The sequence below is a fragment of the Triticum urartu genome, chromosome 4A (assembly GCF_056163025.1).
Source record: "Triticum urartu cultivar PI428250 chromosome 4A, HENAU_Tu73, whole genome shotgun sequence".
Lineage (NCBI taxonomy): Eukaryota > Viridiplantae > Streptophyta > Magnoliopsida > Poales > Poaceae > Triticum > Triticum urartu.
This window is the reverse complement of record NC_141876.1, coordinates 16,358,047-16,375,843: the sequence shown is the minus strand read 5'-3', so window position 1 is coordinate 16,375,843 and position 17,797 is coordinate 16,358,047. Positions and strand designations below refer to the sequence as shown.

The 17,797-nt window shown below is 46.3% G+C and overlaps 1 protein-coding gene across 1 annotated transcript; it reads right to left on the bottom strand.

Moving 5' to 3' along the window:
• Positions 1-5,965: 5,965 nt before the first annotated feature.
• LOC125554524 (WAT1-related protein At5g64700-like) lies at positions 5,966-9,437 on the bottom strand. Its single transcript, XM_048718053.2, has 7 exons — positions 9,142-9,437; positions 7,561-7,623; positions 7,254-7,370; positions 6,903-7,149; positions 6,639-6,797; positions 6,394-6,545; positions 5,966-6,299 (listed from the first exon to the last, which is right to left on the bottom strand). The coding sequence occupies exons 1-7, from the start codon at positions 9,327-9,329 to the stop codon at positions 6,119-6,121; spliced, it is 1,107 nt and encodes a 368-aa protein (XP_048574010.1). The 5' UTR covers positions 9,330-9,437; the 3' UTR covers positions 5,966-6,118.
• Positions 9,438-17,797: the final 8,360 nt, after the last annotated feature.

Below are 17,797 nucleotides of genomic sequence, written 5' to 3'. Positions count from 1 at the left end.
CATATAGCTTAGTTAGCCGCTGCAGTGTTGCTAGTGGGTTTAGCTACTGTACTGCTCAGGCTTATCTGAATATAGACTTATTATTACTTAATAGTGGGTGTTCAAAAACCATTGTAAGTTTCAATGCTACTGCTTCTCATGATCAAAATACAAGACATGCTGATAACCAGCTTGAACATGTTTGCTTAATTGCAATTGAAAATATAATTCAGGTGGGGCAAAATTAAAAAAATCAGGTGGGGCGGCTTGCCCCCTAGTGATTCATCAAAAAAAATAACAGGAGGGGATCCCTAACTACAAGCATGCTGATAACTAAAATCAAGTAGAAAATTAACTATACTACACAAGGCATAAGGTATACCTAACCAAGATCTATAAATAACAGGGGGGAAATAAATAAAAAAAACAAAAGAGAATAAGTGATTAATAACACATACCTGAAGCCTCACCGAGTGCACCTCCAAGAAAGCAGAGAAAACCCTAACACTCACACCACCTCAAAATCAAAATCCCTACAAAAGATCTCAAAATCAACAAACAAAACTCAAAATAGATGGCTATATCTAACCCTAGTTGAGTGCCCACAACATGAACTACAGAAGAAAGAGGAACTGGAAAGACTAACATGTTGAAACAAAAGCATCTAGGCATCCAAAGAAGATTCAAACTACATACAATTCGTAAACATTTGCCCCTTGCAAGCATTATCACAAACACCTACCAAGCAAAAATCCTTTCACATGTAGTGGACTCAAACATCTACGGCAGGAGCTCATCCAGTGCAGAAATCAGGGGGGAATTTTGAGCGGCCAGAGGATGCAATAGGAAGGAGGGAGGGGGGAGGGAGGAAGAAGGAAGGGTGGTGGCTACCTGCCTATGGACCGGTCGCCGGCGTAGCTCCGGGCGGCGGCGTTGCTGGGCGGGGGCGGCTGCTCCGGGGACGGGGAGGGAGGCGCTGCGGTGCCGGAGGCGGGGCCGCGGAGGCTGGGCACGTGTGGCTGCCCGGCTCATACAGCGCTGGTGTCTCCCCGCGGCCAGCAACCGATGTGCAGAGGTGGTTGTCCGGGACGGGGCGACGACGACGAGGCTTTCTGGGCTCTGGGGGAGAGGAGAGGGCAGAGAGGGCGAGGGGAAGCGCGAGGGGGCAAGTGGGGAGGGGGGCCCGAGGAGGTAGGGCGGCGGCGGTGGAGCGGGCGCGGGCGAACGGCGGCGAGGGTTGTCGGGTTAGGTGTGGGGCGAGGTGGATCTGGCGAGGAAGGGAGAGAGGCCAGAGGGAGAGGGGAGCAAGTGGAGTGGGGGGAGGGTTAGCAATGGCACACCTTTTAGGGGTGCGCCATAAACATACGTATACCAATGGCGCACCTTCTAGGGGTGCGCCATAAGCACCGTGATAGCAATGGCACACCTTCCCCTAGTGCGTCATTACTAACTTTTTTTGGATTTTTAGTTGCATGTAATAATTTTTTAGAAAATGACCATAAATTTTAAAATGTTACGATATAAGTAGTTATTACTAATTTTCAAATACTTGCGTTGCAAAACATTTGTGAGTTGGTAAAACATTTATGAATATGAAAAAATATCATCAAATTTGAAAAAATATTCATGAATTCAAAAAGTGCCCATGAAATTTAAAAATATTCATGAGTTTAAAGAATATTAACAAATTCAATACTTTTTGTGAGTTAGAAAAATGTTTGCATTTTCAAAAAATGTTTGCAAATTTAAGCAGGAAAAGGAACACTGAAAAATAAAATACCAGAATAAACATAAACAAAAATTTGTATATCAATGGCGCACCTTCTCCTGGTGCGCCATTACTATTTTTTTTATTTTACCAGAATAAACATAAATAAAAACAATTAAAATACCAGAAGAAAACATTAATCCCCACTGTTTTGAACAAAAGAGGTTACTGGATATAGGACTAGAACAGAAGAAATGCCATTTCAATATGTCAAAATACAATCGAGAAATGAAGACTACAATTTAAATCATTGTGCAAAGATTTAGAATTAGATTGATGACATGGTTGAAATCAAGTGATACATGTAATAATTTAGTTGCATGCAATAATTGAGCTTGCCATTGACACACACACACACGCGCGGTCGACACGTCGTGATTCGATCTTAGCTATCTTTTCACAATATTCTTGCCCTTGTTTTTCGCAAATGGAGTTCTTCTCTTGAACGGACGTCCTTTAGGTAGGGTGGTCCTGCTTCTTCTTGTGGTGTATGATACTTCATAGTCGTCGTCATGTTCCATCTTCGGGTCGCCGTACTTGTCGAAGTCTTGCTCATTGGCGACTCCATCCATTCCGATGATCTTCCTTTTGCCTCTCCTCACGACAACACGACTGGGCTTTGACGGGTCGGTAATGAAGAAAGCATTGGTCCACTTGGGAAGCCAGTACCCATGGCTCATTTTTCGCAGTGACGTTTGCGCCCGTGGTCTTGGATTTGGCTTCGGGTATAACCATGATGGTGAAATACCGGTCTTATTTTAGGACGCTCTTGGCCCATCTGACACGGAACATCGGGGCCTTCTCTCCAGCGTAGCTCAGCGTCTTCGGGATTCGGGTTCACCATCGAACAGATCCTTTGCGTTTTCTCCATGAGTCATCGTCGCGAAGCCACCTTCGGTGTCCCATGAACACGGTTTTCGAAGACCCGGGATCTCTATCTAGCTGGCGATACGTTGTGTCATCCATGCACCTGACGCATGCACAAAATCCGTGGACCACCTGCCCCGCGACATATCCGTAACCGAGATAGTCGTGGACCGTCGTGAGCAGTGCGGCTCTCATAGGGAAATATTCTTTCTCTGTGGCGTCCCACGTATTGGCTGGCATTTTCCACAGCGTGTTTAGCTCCTCTTTTAGCAGCACCGGATACAGATTGATGTCGTTCCCTGGTTGTTTCGGCCCTTTAATTAGCATACTCATGTGAATGTACTTCCTCTTCGTGCACAACCAGGGGGAAGGTTGTATATCCACACAAACACAAGTCAGGTGCTGTGTGTGCTTCTCTGGCTGCCAAATGGATTGACTTCATCGGTGCTCGCGCCCAACATGATGTTCCTTGGATCGTCCCCAAATTCTGGGTGTTCGAAATTCAACGCTTGCCACTGGCTCGCATCCTTAGGGTGACTTAGCATCTTGTCTTTTTTATTTATCTCTGGATCATTTCCGTCATCTTCTCGCTTCTTCTCCTCCCTATCCACGTGCCAACGCAGGAGCTTTGCTACCTTAGGGTCCGCGAAATACCGCTGCAGACGAGGAGTGATCGGAAAGTACCACATCACTTTTCGAGGAGCTTTTTTCCTCTTCTTGTATCGAGTGACGCCGCACACCGGACATATGGTAGACTCCGCGTGCTCGTCCCGATAAATGATGCAATTGTTCATGCACACATGGTATTTCACGTGCGGTAAATCCAGAGGACACATGATTTTCTTCGCCTCCTCGAAACTGGTCGGGCACTTGTTCCCCTTGGGAAGACGTTCGTGCCAGAATGACATGTTCTCGTCGAAGCATGCGTCGGTCATTTTGTGTTTTACCTTCATCTCCAGAGCCATGAGCGTTACTTTCAGGCGGGTATCCTCGGGCCTGCATCCTTCATACAATAGAGTAACCGCGTCTATCTCCAGTTGATCCAGCTTGGCTTTCTCTCGGGCGGCAGCTCTTGCGTTATCCGTCTGCTTGAGAAGCAACTCTTGAATATGAGGGTCATGCACCCAGCCCATCGATGGTCCATCATCGTCTGCTCCGGCATCTTCATCTTCATGATCATGCCCTTCGTCTTGATCTTCCTCATCATCATGTTCGGCATCTTCTACATGATGACTGTGTACTGCATCTACTTCGTGATCATGTCCTGGAGATTCTTCGTCTTCTCGCCCGCCCTCGCCGCGATTGTCTTGCTGCCCTTCCTCATTTCTTGACCGTCCCCCATGGACGACTTCACAATCATCTTCATCACCTTGCCACCGATAGCCATCCATGAAACCACGCAAGAGCAGGTGGTCCCGCACCTGTACGGAATCCAGGTCCATAAGGCTCTTCAGCTTGCATCTTCGACACAAACATCTTATCACCGTCTCGTTCTTTTGAAGCATCTCGGCCTTCGCGGAGCTCAAAAACCGAAGGCATCGTGCGGACCATGGTCGCCTGCGGGGTAGAGCAAAATGGTATTTTAGAACCAAAAAAAAATTGGCATGACTTTGCCTAAAAATAGGACAAAAAAGAATGCATAGTGCCAAATTCTTGCCGAAACGGAAATGAATCAACATTCCAGCAAAATATTGGCAACTATCGCATTTCAAATACCGGTACCTGCAAACACAAACATATGCAACACCACAAACATACATAGATCTAGGCCATAAAAAGTGTGTACGTTGTTGGAGGGAAAAAAGTAGATCTAGAACATAAAGAAAGCTTTTCCTTTACTTACATATCAAAAAAGGAAATTTAACCATTTAATTTGGGTGAATCTATGGTGCAAATGAGGTGAGGAGGAGGCAGTCGAGACCAAGCTTGGTAGAGGTGGAGAGAATGAAGTGGGAAAAGTGAGTGTGGTAGGTGGCTGTCCAAAATATCTAGCTGCTCCCAGGTTACCAATGGCGCACCACCTAAGAATGCGCCATTAGTAACCAGGGTTACTAATGGCGCACCTGGTGTGTGGTGCGCCATTACTAGTTTTGAAAAAAAGATAAAAAAAGTTGTTATCTTTTTTTCAAAACTAGTAATGACGCACCACACACCAGGTGCGCCATTAGTAATGTGGCCAATAATGGCGTACCTGTATCAGGTGCGCCACTGCTATATAACAGTGACGCACCACCATCATGGTGCGCCACTAGTAGAGATATTGGGGATAAGCCTTTTTCTAGTAGTGATATGATTCAAGTAGAGAAAGTATGTTAGCTCATGCCTCTCCCTCATATAAATTGCAAGAATGATTACCGGTACTTGTTATCGATTGCCTAGAGACAAATGACTTTCTTGTTGACAAAAGCTATCCACTTTTATTACCTTGCAATTTATTCGTAGTTTTATTCTCGCAAAGTACCTCTAGTTTCATACTCGTTTTAGGTAAAGCAAACGTTAACTGTGCGTAGAGTTATATAGGTGGTCGATAGAACTTGAGAGAATATTTGTTCTACCTTTAGCTCCTCGTTGGGTTCGACACTCTTATTTATCAAAGAAGGCTACAAACGATCCCCTATACTTGTGGGTTATCAGCGAGCGCCATACTTGCCTCTAGCCGACCCAGAAAACTGACGATGCCACCAAGAGGAGCCTCCGTCAGCACCGTTTGGTGGTAGGGGGCTGCCACCACTACACGGTGATAGGAACCGGCGGCAATGACATTCAAGAAGCATGAGAGACGAGGTGTTTGGGTGGCAGCGGTGGTGGCGGTCACCCGGGGTGCAGCATTGGTGTGTGTGTGTGTGGGGGGGGGGGGGGGGGTTGTTGTTAGGTAATGGCCCACTGGTCACTAGTCTATTATTTAAGATGTTTTCATTCCAGTGATATTTCTATGTATCATAAATTCATAATGTTTGAAGTGCGTATATGATCATATTACATTTGATTGTATAATATTAATGTCGACAAACCACATACTCCCTTCATTCCATAATGTAGTGTGTATTTGATTTTGCAAAATTCAAACATTTCTATGTTTGACCAAGATTATAGAATAAACCACCGACCTATAAAATACTAAACAAATCAAATATAGAAGTACACTTCATGATGAGTGTAGTGATACTAAATTTGAAATTTGGATGTCAATATTTTCTTCAATAAACATGGTCAGACATAGACATGCTTGACTTTCTAAAAACCTAATATGGACTACATTGTGGAATGGAGGGACTATGTAAAAGAAAATCACACACTTAGACAATATAGACTGACGGGGGCTGAAATTCTCCGCGAAAAAACAAAAACAAATAAAATGGAAACATAATAATGGATTAAATGCTCATTGAACAAATACAGGATGTTGAATTCTGAAGATGTCCAAATCTTAATCCATAGCCTCGATAGTTCTAATGTAAATGACCGCACATTTACACCATCTTTGGTCAGGATGATGAACACACCCTATGCTATTTCATCGCCGCGATGACGCACCTCCAACACTGGCTCACCATGCTCACCACCGTCTCCAGGGTCTTCATTCTCACCGGCGTTCTTCGTTAGCGATATAGCTTCCTGCAACTCCTTCCCTTTCCCCCACAGAAATGCGTATAGCCCCACAATGACCAACACCGTCCCTATCATGCTGTTGATGATATCATGGAAACTGAGATTTGACATACATATCTGGACTGACTAAACTGATAAGGTTTATCCTCCTGGTCGAGAAACTAGCTCACCTGCCTAAGAAGATGCTGGTGCCAAGCAGTGTCGAGTCCATGATCACCGTCGCTACCATCGCGAGGGAATTAAACATGGAGGGGTAGATGGGCCCACGGCGCTTCACCGCCCACGACATGAGGACCAATGCAACACCGGTGTTGAATACCCCCTTGGAAGTGAAACGCAAATTAAGCATCGACATGATTTCATGTTTTGCTGGTGAGACGTGCGAGAGATGACAGACAGGAAGCCAATGTCTTACCGAGTAGACAATGGTTAGGAGCTGCAGGTCCCACTTGAGCCTCCATGCGGACGTGTGAGGGTCGATGAGGATGCCGATGACGAATGCTTGCAGGCTTCCCGACAGACACGTCAGCGTCGCCACCCAGTACCTAGATGGGAATACCTTGGCAAGCTTAACCTGTAGATGCAATTGCAAAAATGTTGAAGTGAAGCAATTGCAAATGTTGAAGTGAAGCAATTGCCAAAATGTACTATTGCCAGATTATTCCAAGGTCAGTAGCACCTGTATGATGAACCAGAAGGCATATCCGAGGCAGCTACCGCAAAGGAACAATGTGCCGATGACCATGTTGTGGTGAGCTGCCGGAGCTGCGGCCGCCTGAGTATGGGACCTCAGCAGGTGGGTCGGCCAAGGATGGTGCAACATCTTGCCCTTGTAGAGGCTGACCACCATTGTTCCCCCGACACAGGTCACGATGCCCAAGAACTTCATCTTTCCATGCCACTTCCTGAATACCAACTTCTCTGCCCTGGAGAACCAGAGAGGCCCGGGGAGCTCGTCAACGATGCAACGTAGCTAATTACTGTTACGTTGCGCACGTGAAGATTTGTTCATGCATGTCGGGACGAGTACCGGAGTAGGATGGCAACCACGGAGGTGACGATGGGGATGAGGTTGAGGAAGACGACGGAGTAGGTGGCGTTGGTGCCGCGCAGTCCATAGTAGTACAGCCCCATTGCCAGGATAACCCTGTGTATGTCAGCAGAAAAATGGTCAAGGGAATAGAGTCCAAAGTGTATCTTGGGTGGACAGTACGCACGAGTGGCACATTTGAGTGTACAACGGCGCCATCTGCATGCCTCGTATCCTCAACGTATCTGCTCACACCGATCTTACTAAAAAAAGTAGCGTAGTGAGTAAGTTGGCAGATTGTACTAACCCGGATGTGGCATTCATGGAAATCCAGCCCCACTCTATGAGGTTTGGGATTTTCGCTTTTTTCCTGTGAGATAAGGTGATGTCAGTCAGGAAATGACAAATTAGCAACAGCACTGCCACTGTGCCAGCAAGTAATCACCGGGAACGTTGAGTGAAAAATGGTGTATTGAAATGACAAGGCGTGAAGCATTGGTGCAAACTAGCTAGAACATCTTAGCTGGCTCTCATATAAAAATAAGTTATATACATGTGGGATTGTGGAGAAAAGCATTTCTCCCATGCACGGGAGGTTCTGTGCATGGGAGGGCCGTTCATTTTTCTCGGAGATTCGATGTTGCGCATTAATGCTCTTTGTAGTTTGTCAGATCTTCCTCTGACCACATGCAAGCCTATGCTTCACCATCCCATGCTTTGTTATTTTATTTCCATGTTTAAAACTATTTTATCTTTTAAACCAAAAGTACAATTTATGACCCGTTTACATATTTATGTTTATGACGAGGAGAACTTCAAAACTATACCACTTTTGAATGTGTTTCAGCATGTTCTAAAAATAATCAAATTTTAAACACATTGAAACACTATTAAAAGTACACAAAACTATGAGATACTTTGTCAAACACTATCAAAGTTCAAAGATTTGTTTGAATAACTCATTGTTGAATTTTTGCATCAAATTAATAAATTTGTATGAAACAAGTTTGGAGCATGGTAGTTTACTTGTAAAAAATATTTCCTAAAAATATATTCAATATTGGTCTTGCTTGAAAGATCTTGTTAGAAAAAACACAATTATGCAAACAGAATGTAAATCAAACTTTTATTTCAACATACAGTATGCATCTATTTTTTTGGATGAAACTTGGTGAGTAATAACATGTGAATGTATGCTAGATGAGAGAGAAAATCTTATAGGTGATGTCAGTGGTCCCATATAGTAATAAACAAGGCGGTGAATGCATGCACGGGAGGTCCCGTGGATGGTAGCAAATCCTCTCTCGTGGGATTGTGTTTTTTTTTCTTTTCGTTTTTGCAGTCCAAAGTCAAACTTTAAAGAACTGAAGTAGTAGTAACTTGGAGTAATTTGTTCTTATTTTACTTTCCCTCTTTCTTTTTCAGGACATAGGCTACAATCCCTCGGCCACAAAGCTACTGTCTGGCTTTCGATGTTGAAGGATAGATAAGTGGATCACACCGTCTTACATACACATTGTTGTGTCATGGCGACCATGCAGCTAGCGAACTATGCAAGCATTGTAGCAGGTCTTATTATCATTCCCGCAAAAAAAAAGCAGGTCTTATTATCAGAAATTTTTAGTGGTGCTCTCTCCGATGGCCAGCCTCTCTTATGTCTTATAATGTTCATCCATTAATTGCACGATTGGAAATTAATTTTTCTTTTCTTTTTGAGAAAGGAAACTAATAATTATTCTACAAAACAAAACTAGCCGACCGAAGCAGAAAATAATGAGGAGAATAAACAAGTTATGTTATTGCTTTTGTGCGTGACAGAACCATTTGTTACCTCTAAGAATTAGCTAGAGAACCAAAGAGGGGATGTCGATGATGTGCAGGAACAAACCTCTCGAAGACGAAGGTGAGGGGCGCGATGACGGCGGCGCCGATGAGGTTCCGGTAGGCGAGGAGGACGAAGGGCCGCATGCCGGTGTTGAGGGCGAGCTTGGAGAGAAGCACTAGCAAGATCGAGAAGAGCTGCACCAGCACCATGCTCGCCGGCAGCATGACGCTCTCCATCGCGAACATGGCCATGGCTTCGTCGCTGGCAGGCCTCCCGTCCTATGCTTGACCCAAGCGCCGCCGTAAGAGAGTGACCAGACCACTGGCCAGGCAGCGGCAGAGGTTTATATCAAGTTTGGTTTTATGGGTGAGCCGGGAGTGTTAATGTTATGCGTCACTTTCCTTTTGTACTGTAGCATGCATGCCACACGTGCCGTACGTTGTGGTCCGTTTCGGTGCCTCCCACGTCAACCCATATCCATAATCGGAGTAGCTATTTGGTCCATGCATTTTGAGCACATTATTTCCACTTCTAGCATATCTCTATATCTATATTATATCTATATATCTATATCCATATATCTTTATCTCTATTATATATATATTATATTACTTTAAAAATAATGTAAGGTTTCATGTTTCACTTTTATTCCCATCACCTCTTTGTCCAACCTTATCCGTATCATAATCAATCACCTTAATTTATCGAAAAAACTAACGCCCACACGTGTGGCATATTGCACATCGCCCAAACGTCTCCTTTACCATCCATTTTACCACATGTGAAAAGATGACATCAGCAGGAATCTTTTTAGTTTTGGGCTTAAAAATGTTTTATCTTCTAATTAAAAAATCGAATTAAAAATCCGTTTTCACCATTAAATCTGTCTCGATGAGATCTTCAAAACTAGACCCCATGTTGATATGTTTTGATAAATTTTTTTCCCAGAAGTTGCCATGATGTTTACACGGTAGTTGCCATAATGCTTAAACTAAAGTTGCAATGTGGCAATTTCAGTTTGTAGAGCATGTCAATTTTAGTATTTGATGATGGCAACTGCAGTACTTTGACCATGAAAAATATTCTTTGTATAAACCATGGCAATTTTAAGTGCATGTATCATGGCAATATTAGTTTATGGTTCATGGCAAGTCTAGTTTCTTAATTTTCTGTTTTATATATGTCAAAATTTACTTTTAAATGTAGAAGAAAATAGTTGAAATATATCATGGCAACTTCAGTGTAAACACCATGGCAATTCATGTGCAATAGACATGGCAACTTTTAACCGAAAAAAATCGTCGAAATATATTGATATGAGATCTATTTTCGAAGATCTCATCACAAGAGATTTAATGGTGAAAACGGATCTTCAATCGGTTTTTTTATTTAAGAGATAAAACATTTTAAAAACAGAAAATCCAAAAAGATTTCCACATGCATGCATGCGATGACGTGGCACAGTTTATGTACTATAGGGTGTGTGGGCCGGTTTCGCTCCCATCACACGTGTGGGCGTTAGCGTTGTCCTAATTTATTTATCTTCTGAACCAATTTCATTTTAATTTACTTACCAAACTTCGTATTTAACTATAAAGTACTTAAAGAATCACGGACATGATTTGATAAACATTTCTTTACGCCATTGCATTAATATGGTCATGTAAATCACTAGAATATTTTTATCCCGTTGCAACGCATATGCATTGTCCTAGTCAATCAAATAATCATTACTAGTATAATACATTATATTGTATTCACCTGGAAAACATAATCAAATCTTTGATATCGAATCAATGTCGATTGGTTTTTGAGATAGTGAATCGCCCATACCAATTAAAATTAACATTTTTTCTCATTTTAGGGCTCATCGGATGCTATTTCTCGACAAAAATTTGCAAGCCACTACTAGGAAAAGGCCTACTAATGGCGCACCAGTTTTGCCTAATAATGGCGCATCACTGGTGTGCCATTAGTATCACGCTACTAGTATTTATTACTAATGGCGCACCGCTAGTATGCTTCCCAGGGGCCATATTTAATCATGTGCTTTGGCACACTAATGGCGCACTGCGGATGAATGCGCCATTAGTATACTTGGCATACTAATGGCGCACTGTTTGGTGATGCGCCATTAGTATACTTTGGCATACTAATGGCGCACTCTGTAGTGATGCGCCATTAGTATGAATATTAGGTTTTTTTTACTTTTCTGATTTTTGCACAGGTTACAAAATATATTATTTGACAGAATATAGATAGTAGCACACAGCAACAGCAGATTCATCGAATACAATAGAAGATTAGTCTCCGAATACAATTCATCATATTAGTCTCCGAATTCAAAAGACCGAACAAAGATAAAATATTTCAAGCCTCGAGACCGCGAGTATCGAGTTTGTCTTCACATTACAAGTCGATATCGATCATATAAACTACCATCACATAGAAGAGAGCTGCGGTCATCACGATGAGCATCATCGCGATGAAACTGGTCTTCATCCGGTTCCTCCAACGCTCCCTCCTCTCTCCCGCTAGATAGCGGGTGTATCTAGATTCCGCCTCCGCCCTAGTGGTGTACCCTTTATAACTGTTACCGCTGAAACGATGAACCTGTCTCCGACACTCCTCCCAGTCGTCGTAGACACCGGGAACCTTACCCTTGTACACGACATACGACGGCACCTCTATGCACAAGCCAAACAACAGACAATACATACATAAGCAATATATAAGTATGCAACAAAAGGATCGGAAGAGAAAAGCAAGACATTAATAGCACGATTCATGGTCCTACTAATAAATAGCATCGATTACATCTAAGTTGAACGACTATCCAAACCAAAGAGACATACAATTCATTAAAGTTTAATTACAACATGAGCCAATCAATGTTTCAGAACTACACATCACTACTTTCGACTCGAATCATGGACAGGAGCGTGGATGAAGCCGCCGTCTATCGTGATGGTCATGAAATCGCGGGCGTTGTCAGCCTGCATTTGTAGCATTCTGTCTATCTCAATGTTGGACGGTTGATATCTGAGGAAGAACTGCCCCGAGGTATGAAGGACATCTTGATGGATGATGTCCGCAAACTCCGACTGGATGCGAAAGAATTCTTGTCTGATGTCCGCGTCCTGGATTGCTGACAAGCTCGCGACCCAATCTTTGAGATTATTTGGTAGCAGAAGGTGATGATGGTCCCTTACGATCGCCCGCATGTGATGGAGGGCGTAGTAGGCATCCTTCTGACCGCCAGGCGGCTGCTTGACGTAGCAGAACGTCGTATTGTGGGCGAACACGTGCTTGCCGTACTTACGAACTGCCCTGGTGAAGGTGCCTCCAGATTTGGCGTAGCCGGGGAGAACATCATCAAGAACTTTCTTAATATTTACGTAGTCTATCTTGGAGTTACGGTTCAGGTCGAAATACGTGGCCATGGAATATTTTGGGCTTAAGAGGATGAGTGTGCAATGTGTGTCACTGCACAGAACACGGAATGTTATAAAAAAAAGAACGATCGAAATCTAAGAAATCATATGTTACGGGGCGGTTAAGGGATGACTTACTCGGGAAAGTAAGCCACAAGGAAGTTATCCTTGTCTGGGTTTGCCAGAATGACGTCTTCGAGGTGTGAACTCGCGACTTTGCGGTCCCCAACGCTGCTCAAGAGCTTGGCACGCATGTAGAAGGGGTCGACGATCACGATGTCCGGGGTCTTGTCTCTAATGATCCGCATCTCCATACTCAGCGAAAACAGCCGAACGAAGGTGTAGTGCAGCGGATGAAGGTTAAACATAGCAAAGATGTCATCAAACCGCAGGACGATCGTACCCCCGATGTCGCCATCCACAAAGCCCTTGCCCTCTGGCACCTTGGCCACGAAAACCGGGTATGGCACATCATTCTCTCTGAGACGCCGCTTCTCCAAAGAAAGAACACTGTCGTGCAGACTTCGCTTAGCACCGGTTGCAGCATTGAGTATATTTGTCGGTAGCATCGCCCTACCCGCCACATGCACCCTCCTCGAGATATCCTTAGGTGAAGGTGGCCCGTCCTTAGCACGGATCGTACTCGGTGCCGGCTGGCTCGCACCGGCGGCCTTTTTAGTTGGCCGTTTCCGGCCCTTCTTCTTGATCTGCTGTAATGGGACCGAGTTCTGCTCACAGACCGCCTTCTTGAGCGTGTTGGGGCTGATAATATTTGGCACCTCCGCTATCTGAGGCTCGGTGAAGGCGGCAGCTGGAGGCGTCTCCTGAGAACTGAACGCCAGACGACGCCTGTTGCAATTGGGTTTCTCCACCGTACCAGCTAGATCGCGGTCATCTTGTTTGGGTTCTTGAGAAGGAGGCCCGCAGAACTCGTCACCGTACCCATGTTCGGCAAAGTACTTATCGACGTTGGTAAATGTACCATCATCGTTGTCATCGTCGTCCGGATCCTGTGCCATAGGGATGTCCGGCATGTCCGGTAGTGTTGCGGCGTTCTTGCCATGGCTTGGCGCCGGCATGACTGGTGGTCTTGTCTGTGGGGTGGTGTCCCCCGCCCCCAAACGAATCTGGCTCTTCGGCCAAAGCAGGGCCAGCTTAGGTAGGCGCTGAGGGTCATCTCATCTTCTTCGTCGGCCCCAGTGGGTCGAATCGGAGGTAACAGCTCGTCGCAGCCTGGCAGCACCCGAACCACTTCAACCCTATACATTGTGGGTGGCATCGGATTACCGTGGAACACGGGGTTGCCCGGTTGAATGATTCTGCCCTTGGCGACATCGACCAACTCGCCGCCCACGAAGTGCAGGAGAGTGCAAGGAACGTTGGCGGCGCCCTGCGAAAACCTGTAGGGCATCAGGGATGCCCAGTCAAATGCAAGGAGATGAAGTCCTCGGCCGAGAGGCTTAGTTACCGTGACGCCGTCGAGCTCGGCTAATGTCAAGGCACCGCCAACGGCGGGCGTGCAACTGACGGAGGGGCCGCTTGCTGGCGAGGTGCTGGCCGGCGTACACCCGGGTGTATTAAGCTCCAATGCCGGCGTCGGAGACACCAATACCGCCGCTGCCGGAGACACCAATGGCGCCGCCGCCGTAGACACCAATACCGCCGCCGCCGGAGACACCAATGGCGCCGCCTGCGCGTTGTGTGAGTTGCTGGCCGTGAAGCTGGGAATCGGGGGCGGCCCCTGTTGGCCACCCGCAATCCACGTCGTTATCCCATGAATCAAGGTAGGCATAATGCCGGTAAGCGTCGATCCCAGTTGTTGTTGCACTTGCTCTTGGACCATCTCCGGAATCCGCGCCACTTGCGCCTTGAGTGCTTCAACCTCGCGCGACTGGCTTTCCGAGCTGGTCTTTTTCTCCTTTCGCCCACCAGCGCCATAGTATGACGACCATTTTGTGGACAAGCCTTTGCCGGCCACACGACCAGCTGACGTCGGCTTATTGAGCTTATCCCTGTTTTTCATTACGTTCAATGCCCTATTCAAAGGGGTGTCGAAAGGGGAGCTCTGAGACGACCCCGCGCTACTGCTTTCTTTGTCCCGCGGAAGGAACGTGAACCATTTAGAAATATTGGGGATTAATTAGAATGCAACCATATGGAGCTAATTACGCGGGGGTGTATTCCTTACCAGAACAAGCTCAAGCTCCTTGGTCTTCGGATCCGTGGTAAGCTCCTTTGTTATCGGGTCCTCCTTGTACCGGGCCCTGAGAAAGTTCCTGGTCTGCTTGTCACTGTATTTCTCGAAGCAGGGCGGTAGGCCTTGCTCGGCACGCTCCGCGTCCTCCTTGTCCCATACAGGCTCCGCCACTCTGTAACCGCCGGGACCGAGTTGGTGGACCCCTATGTTCAACTGCCGCATTTCTTTCCCCCACTTACTTGATTCGGAGGTTGCGGGGCTCTCGCACTTGATCTTGAACTCCTTGTAGTCATCTTCGCTCATCAAAGGATATTTCGCCTTGATCTTCTCATAACTATCACCTTTGTCAATCATTGCCTTCACCGTGCTTTTCCAAGTAGATAGGGCCGTGCTCATCGTCGTGAGGGCGGCACCGTTCACTTTATTACCCGAGAGGCGTGTGTTTGCGAACTCAGCGGGGAACTTGTATCGTTCGTGCAGCTTCGTGAAGAGGAGGCTGCGCAAATTCCCTCGGTCCTTATGCCTTAGGTTCTCGGTGTTGATCGAGGCGGTGCTCCGGAGAATGCACCCGAGCTGAATCGAGTACCCCTTGACTACGTGTTTGGGCGTCGTCGGATGCCCGTCGGAGTTCACTTCAGTAAATTCCTCCCTGACGGTGCCGAGCACGTTCGGGCGCCGGTCCTTCCGTTGCCTCTTCGGTTGGCTGCCATCTGTGCGTGCGCCGCCATCATTAGTGGTGGCATCCGCGGCGCCATCATCAGTGGTGTCATCCCCGACGCCACTAGGGGTTGTGTAGTCAGGATCAGTGTCTTCCGCGGCGTCCTCATAGCGGTGAGGTTCTTCCTCCAACTCCTGGGAAAGCTCCCAGAATTTCTTGCCGCCCGAACCGCCGGCCTCATCGTTGTGGGCCATGTTTCGCTCTAAATAGGAAAAAAGTTTGGTCAAAAAGTTGGTTATTGTCAAGGAACAAGATCATGGTGTCATCATTTAGGGTTTGTCGACACCGAGGCATCCTAAAAGCTAAGCTTTTATCATTTAGGGTTTGTCGATGCCGAGGCACCCTAAAAGCCTAAGCGTACATCATTTAGGTTCTCATCGACACCGAGGCACCCTAAAAGCCAAGGTTTCATCATTTAGGGTTTGTCGACGCCGAGGCACCCTAAATGCTAAGTTTTCATCATTTAGGGTTTATCGATGCCGAGGCACCCTAGGTTGGGCCTAATCACTTGGCACTAATCAGTTGGCTCTATTGCCACCTATGTTGGGTTTATCATCTAGGGTTTATCGATGCTGAGGAGAATTTCTAAGTTGGGCCTAATCACTTGGCTCTATTGCCACCTATGGTTTAATGTAGCAAGAATAAAGGGGCAGTTGATCCTACTTAATTAAGTACTAAGATACCCCGGCCCATGCATTAGTAGCAAGTACCTCATATGTCCAATTTTTAGCAAAGTCATGCTAAAATTCACGGAAAATTTCAGCATGACCTTTGCTGAAAATAGGACATATGGAGTACCCGAATTTGCCGGAACAGAAGTTAATCGACATTCCGGCAAACTCAAGGGCCTCTCGGGGTACCTGCAAAATCATCACGACACGAAGGGCCTCTCAAGGGCCTCAAGCAGCAGCGGCGTCTCCCAGGACCCCATTTTTTTGCTAAATTTCTTTGAGCAACAATTAGAGCAGAAAATTCAGCATATTTCTACACAATTTTTTTGGTATATATCAGGTTTTGGCTGCATTTGCAAATGCATTCCATGTACTGCAACCCTCGAGAATTCCTAGCATGAGGTTTGTCCATCACTTTTGGCTCACTTATTAATCTACTCATCCTATGTCAATATCCACATGCTATGTCATCTGATGTTCCTGAATCATTGTAGTTTAGGCACCATACAAGATTGTTAGTTCAGTGTGCTTTATATCCTAGTTATACTACTGCAGGAAAGGAGGATCATCATACACATATATATGTATAGCAATTTACAGGAGCTTCATCATTTTTAGTAACAACAATACATATATAGCAATTGGAAGCAAACAGATGTACACATAAGATAGAAATGTAGTGCTGAAAGTTTAATGCTTACAAAAGACTTGCTGAAATAGTGAAAAATATGGAGTCACCAAGCTGGCTAAGAAACTCCCAAAGTCCACTAGCAAATCCAAGATCTAATCCTATTACACACATCATAACAATTTAAGATAATTAGGATAAGGATAGTAGGAAATGAAAAAGAAAGAGCTCAAAAAACAATCACAACAGAAAAATAATAAAAACCTAGTCCTAGAAGAAAATAAATCCTAAAACAAAAGAAATCCTAAAATCTGGAGCAAGTCAGAGGGCGCAGGGGCGGAGCGAGCTCGAGTCAGGTGGGCAGCAGCGTCTACGGCGATGGATCCACGCGAAGGAAGAAGGGGATCGACGGATGGGCTCACAGGGGGGGGGGCGTAGGCGAACTCGGCGAGGTCGGGGGCGGTTGAGGCGGCGCGGATCGAGGCGAAATCGACGACGGCAGAAGGAAGAAGACGATCTCGATCCTGTCGTTCGGCGGTGCCCTGGCTCGATTTGGACTTGTAGACGACGGGGAAGCCGGGGGACACACTATCTTGGCGTGGGGACGACGGTGGCCGCGACAATGACGACGGCGACCGCGGTCACCGCACGAGCTCTCGTGCTCGGGTACGAGCCGAGGAGGAGGCGGCTCGATGGGGAAAGAGGGGGAATCGGGCGAGGGGTGGTCTCTCTAGAGGCGGCGGGGGTGTGGAATCCGGCGAGGGTCGGGGCGGCGGGGGTGGGGGCGCGGGGGCGGCGGGGGTGGAGTCCGGTGAGGGTCGGGGCGGCGGCGTCGTGGGTCGGGGCAGCGCGCGGGTGGATCTGGTGGCAAGGGAGAGAGGGTCGAAGGGGATCTGGCGAGGGAGAGGGAGGATAGCTAGGGGGAAGCTTACTAATGGCGCACCACACCTCGGTGCGCCATTAGAAATCTTTTTTTAGATAGCAATGGCGCACCCCGCAGCGGTGCGCCATTAGAAGTCTTTTTTTAGATAGCAATGGCGCACCCCGCAGTGGTGCGCCATTAGAATGTTT

Excerpts from the sequence above, each read along its gene's own strand:
- LOC125554524 (XM_048718053.2), bottom strand. The coding sequence starts at position 9,329 with ATGGCCATGTTCGCGATGGAGAGCGTCATGCTGCCGGCGAGCATGGTG. Across the intron at positions 7,624-9,141 it reads CTCACCTTCGTCTTCGAGAG|GAAAAAAGCGAAAATCCCAA; the intron begins GTTTGTTCCTGC and ends CTTATCTCACAG. Across the intron at positions 7,150-7,253 it reads GTGGTTGCCATCCTACTCCG|GGCAGAGAAGTTGGTATTCA; the intron begins GTACTCGTCCCG and ends CTGGTTCTCCAG.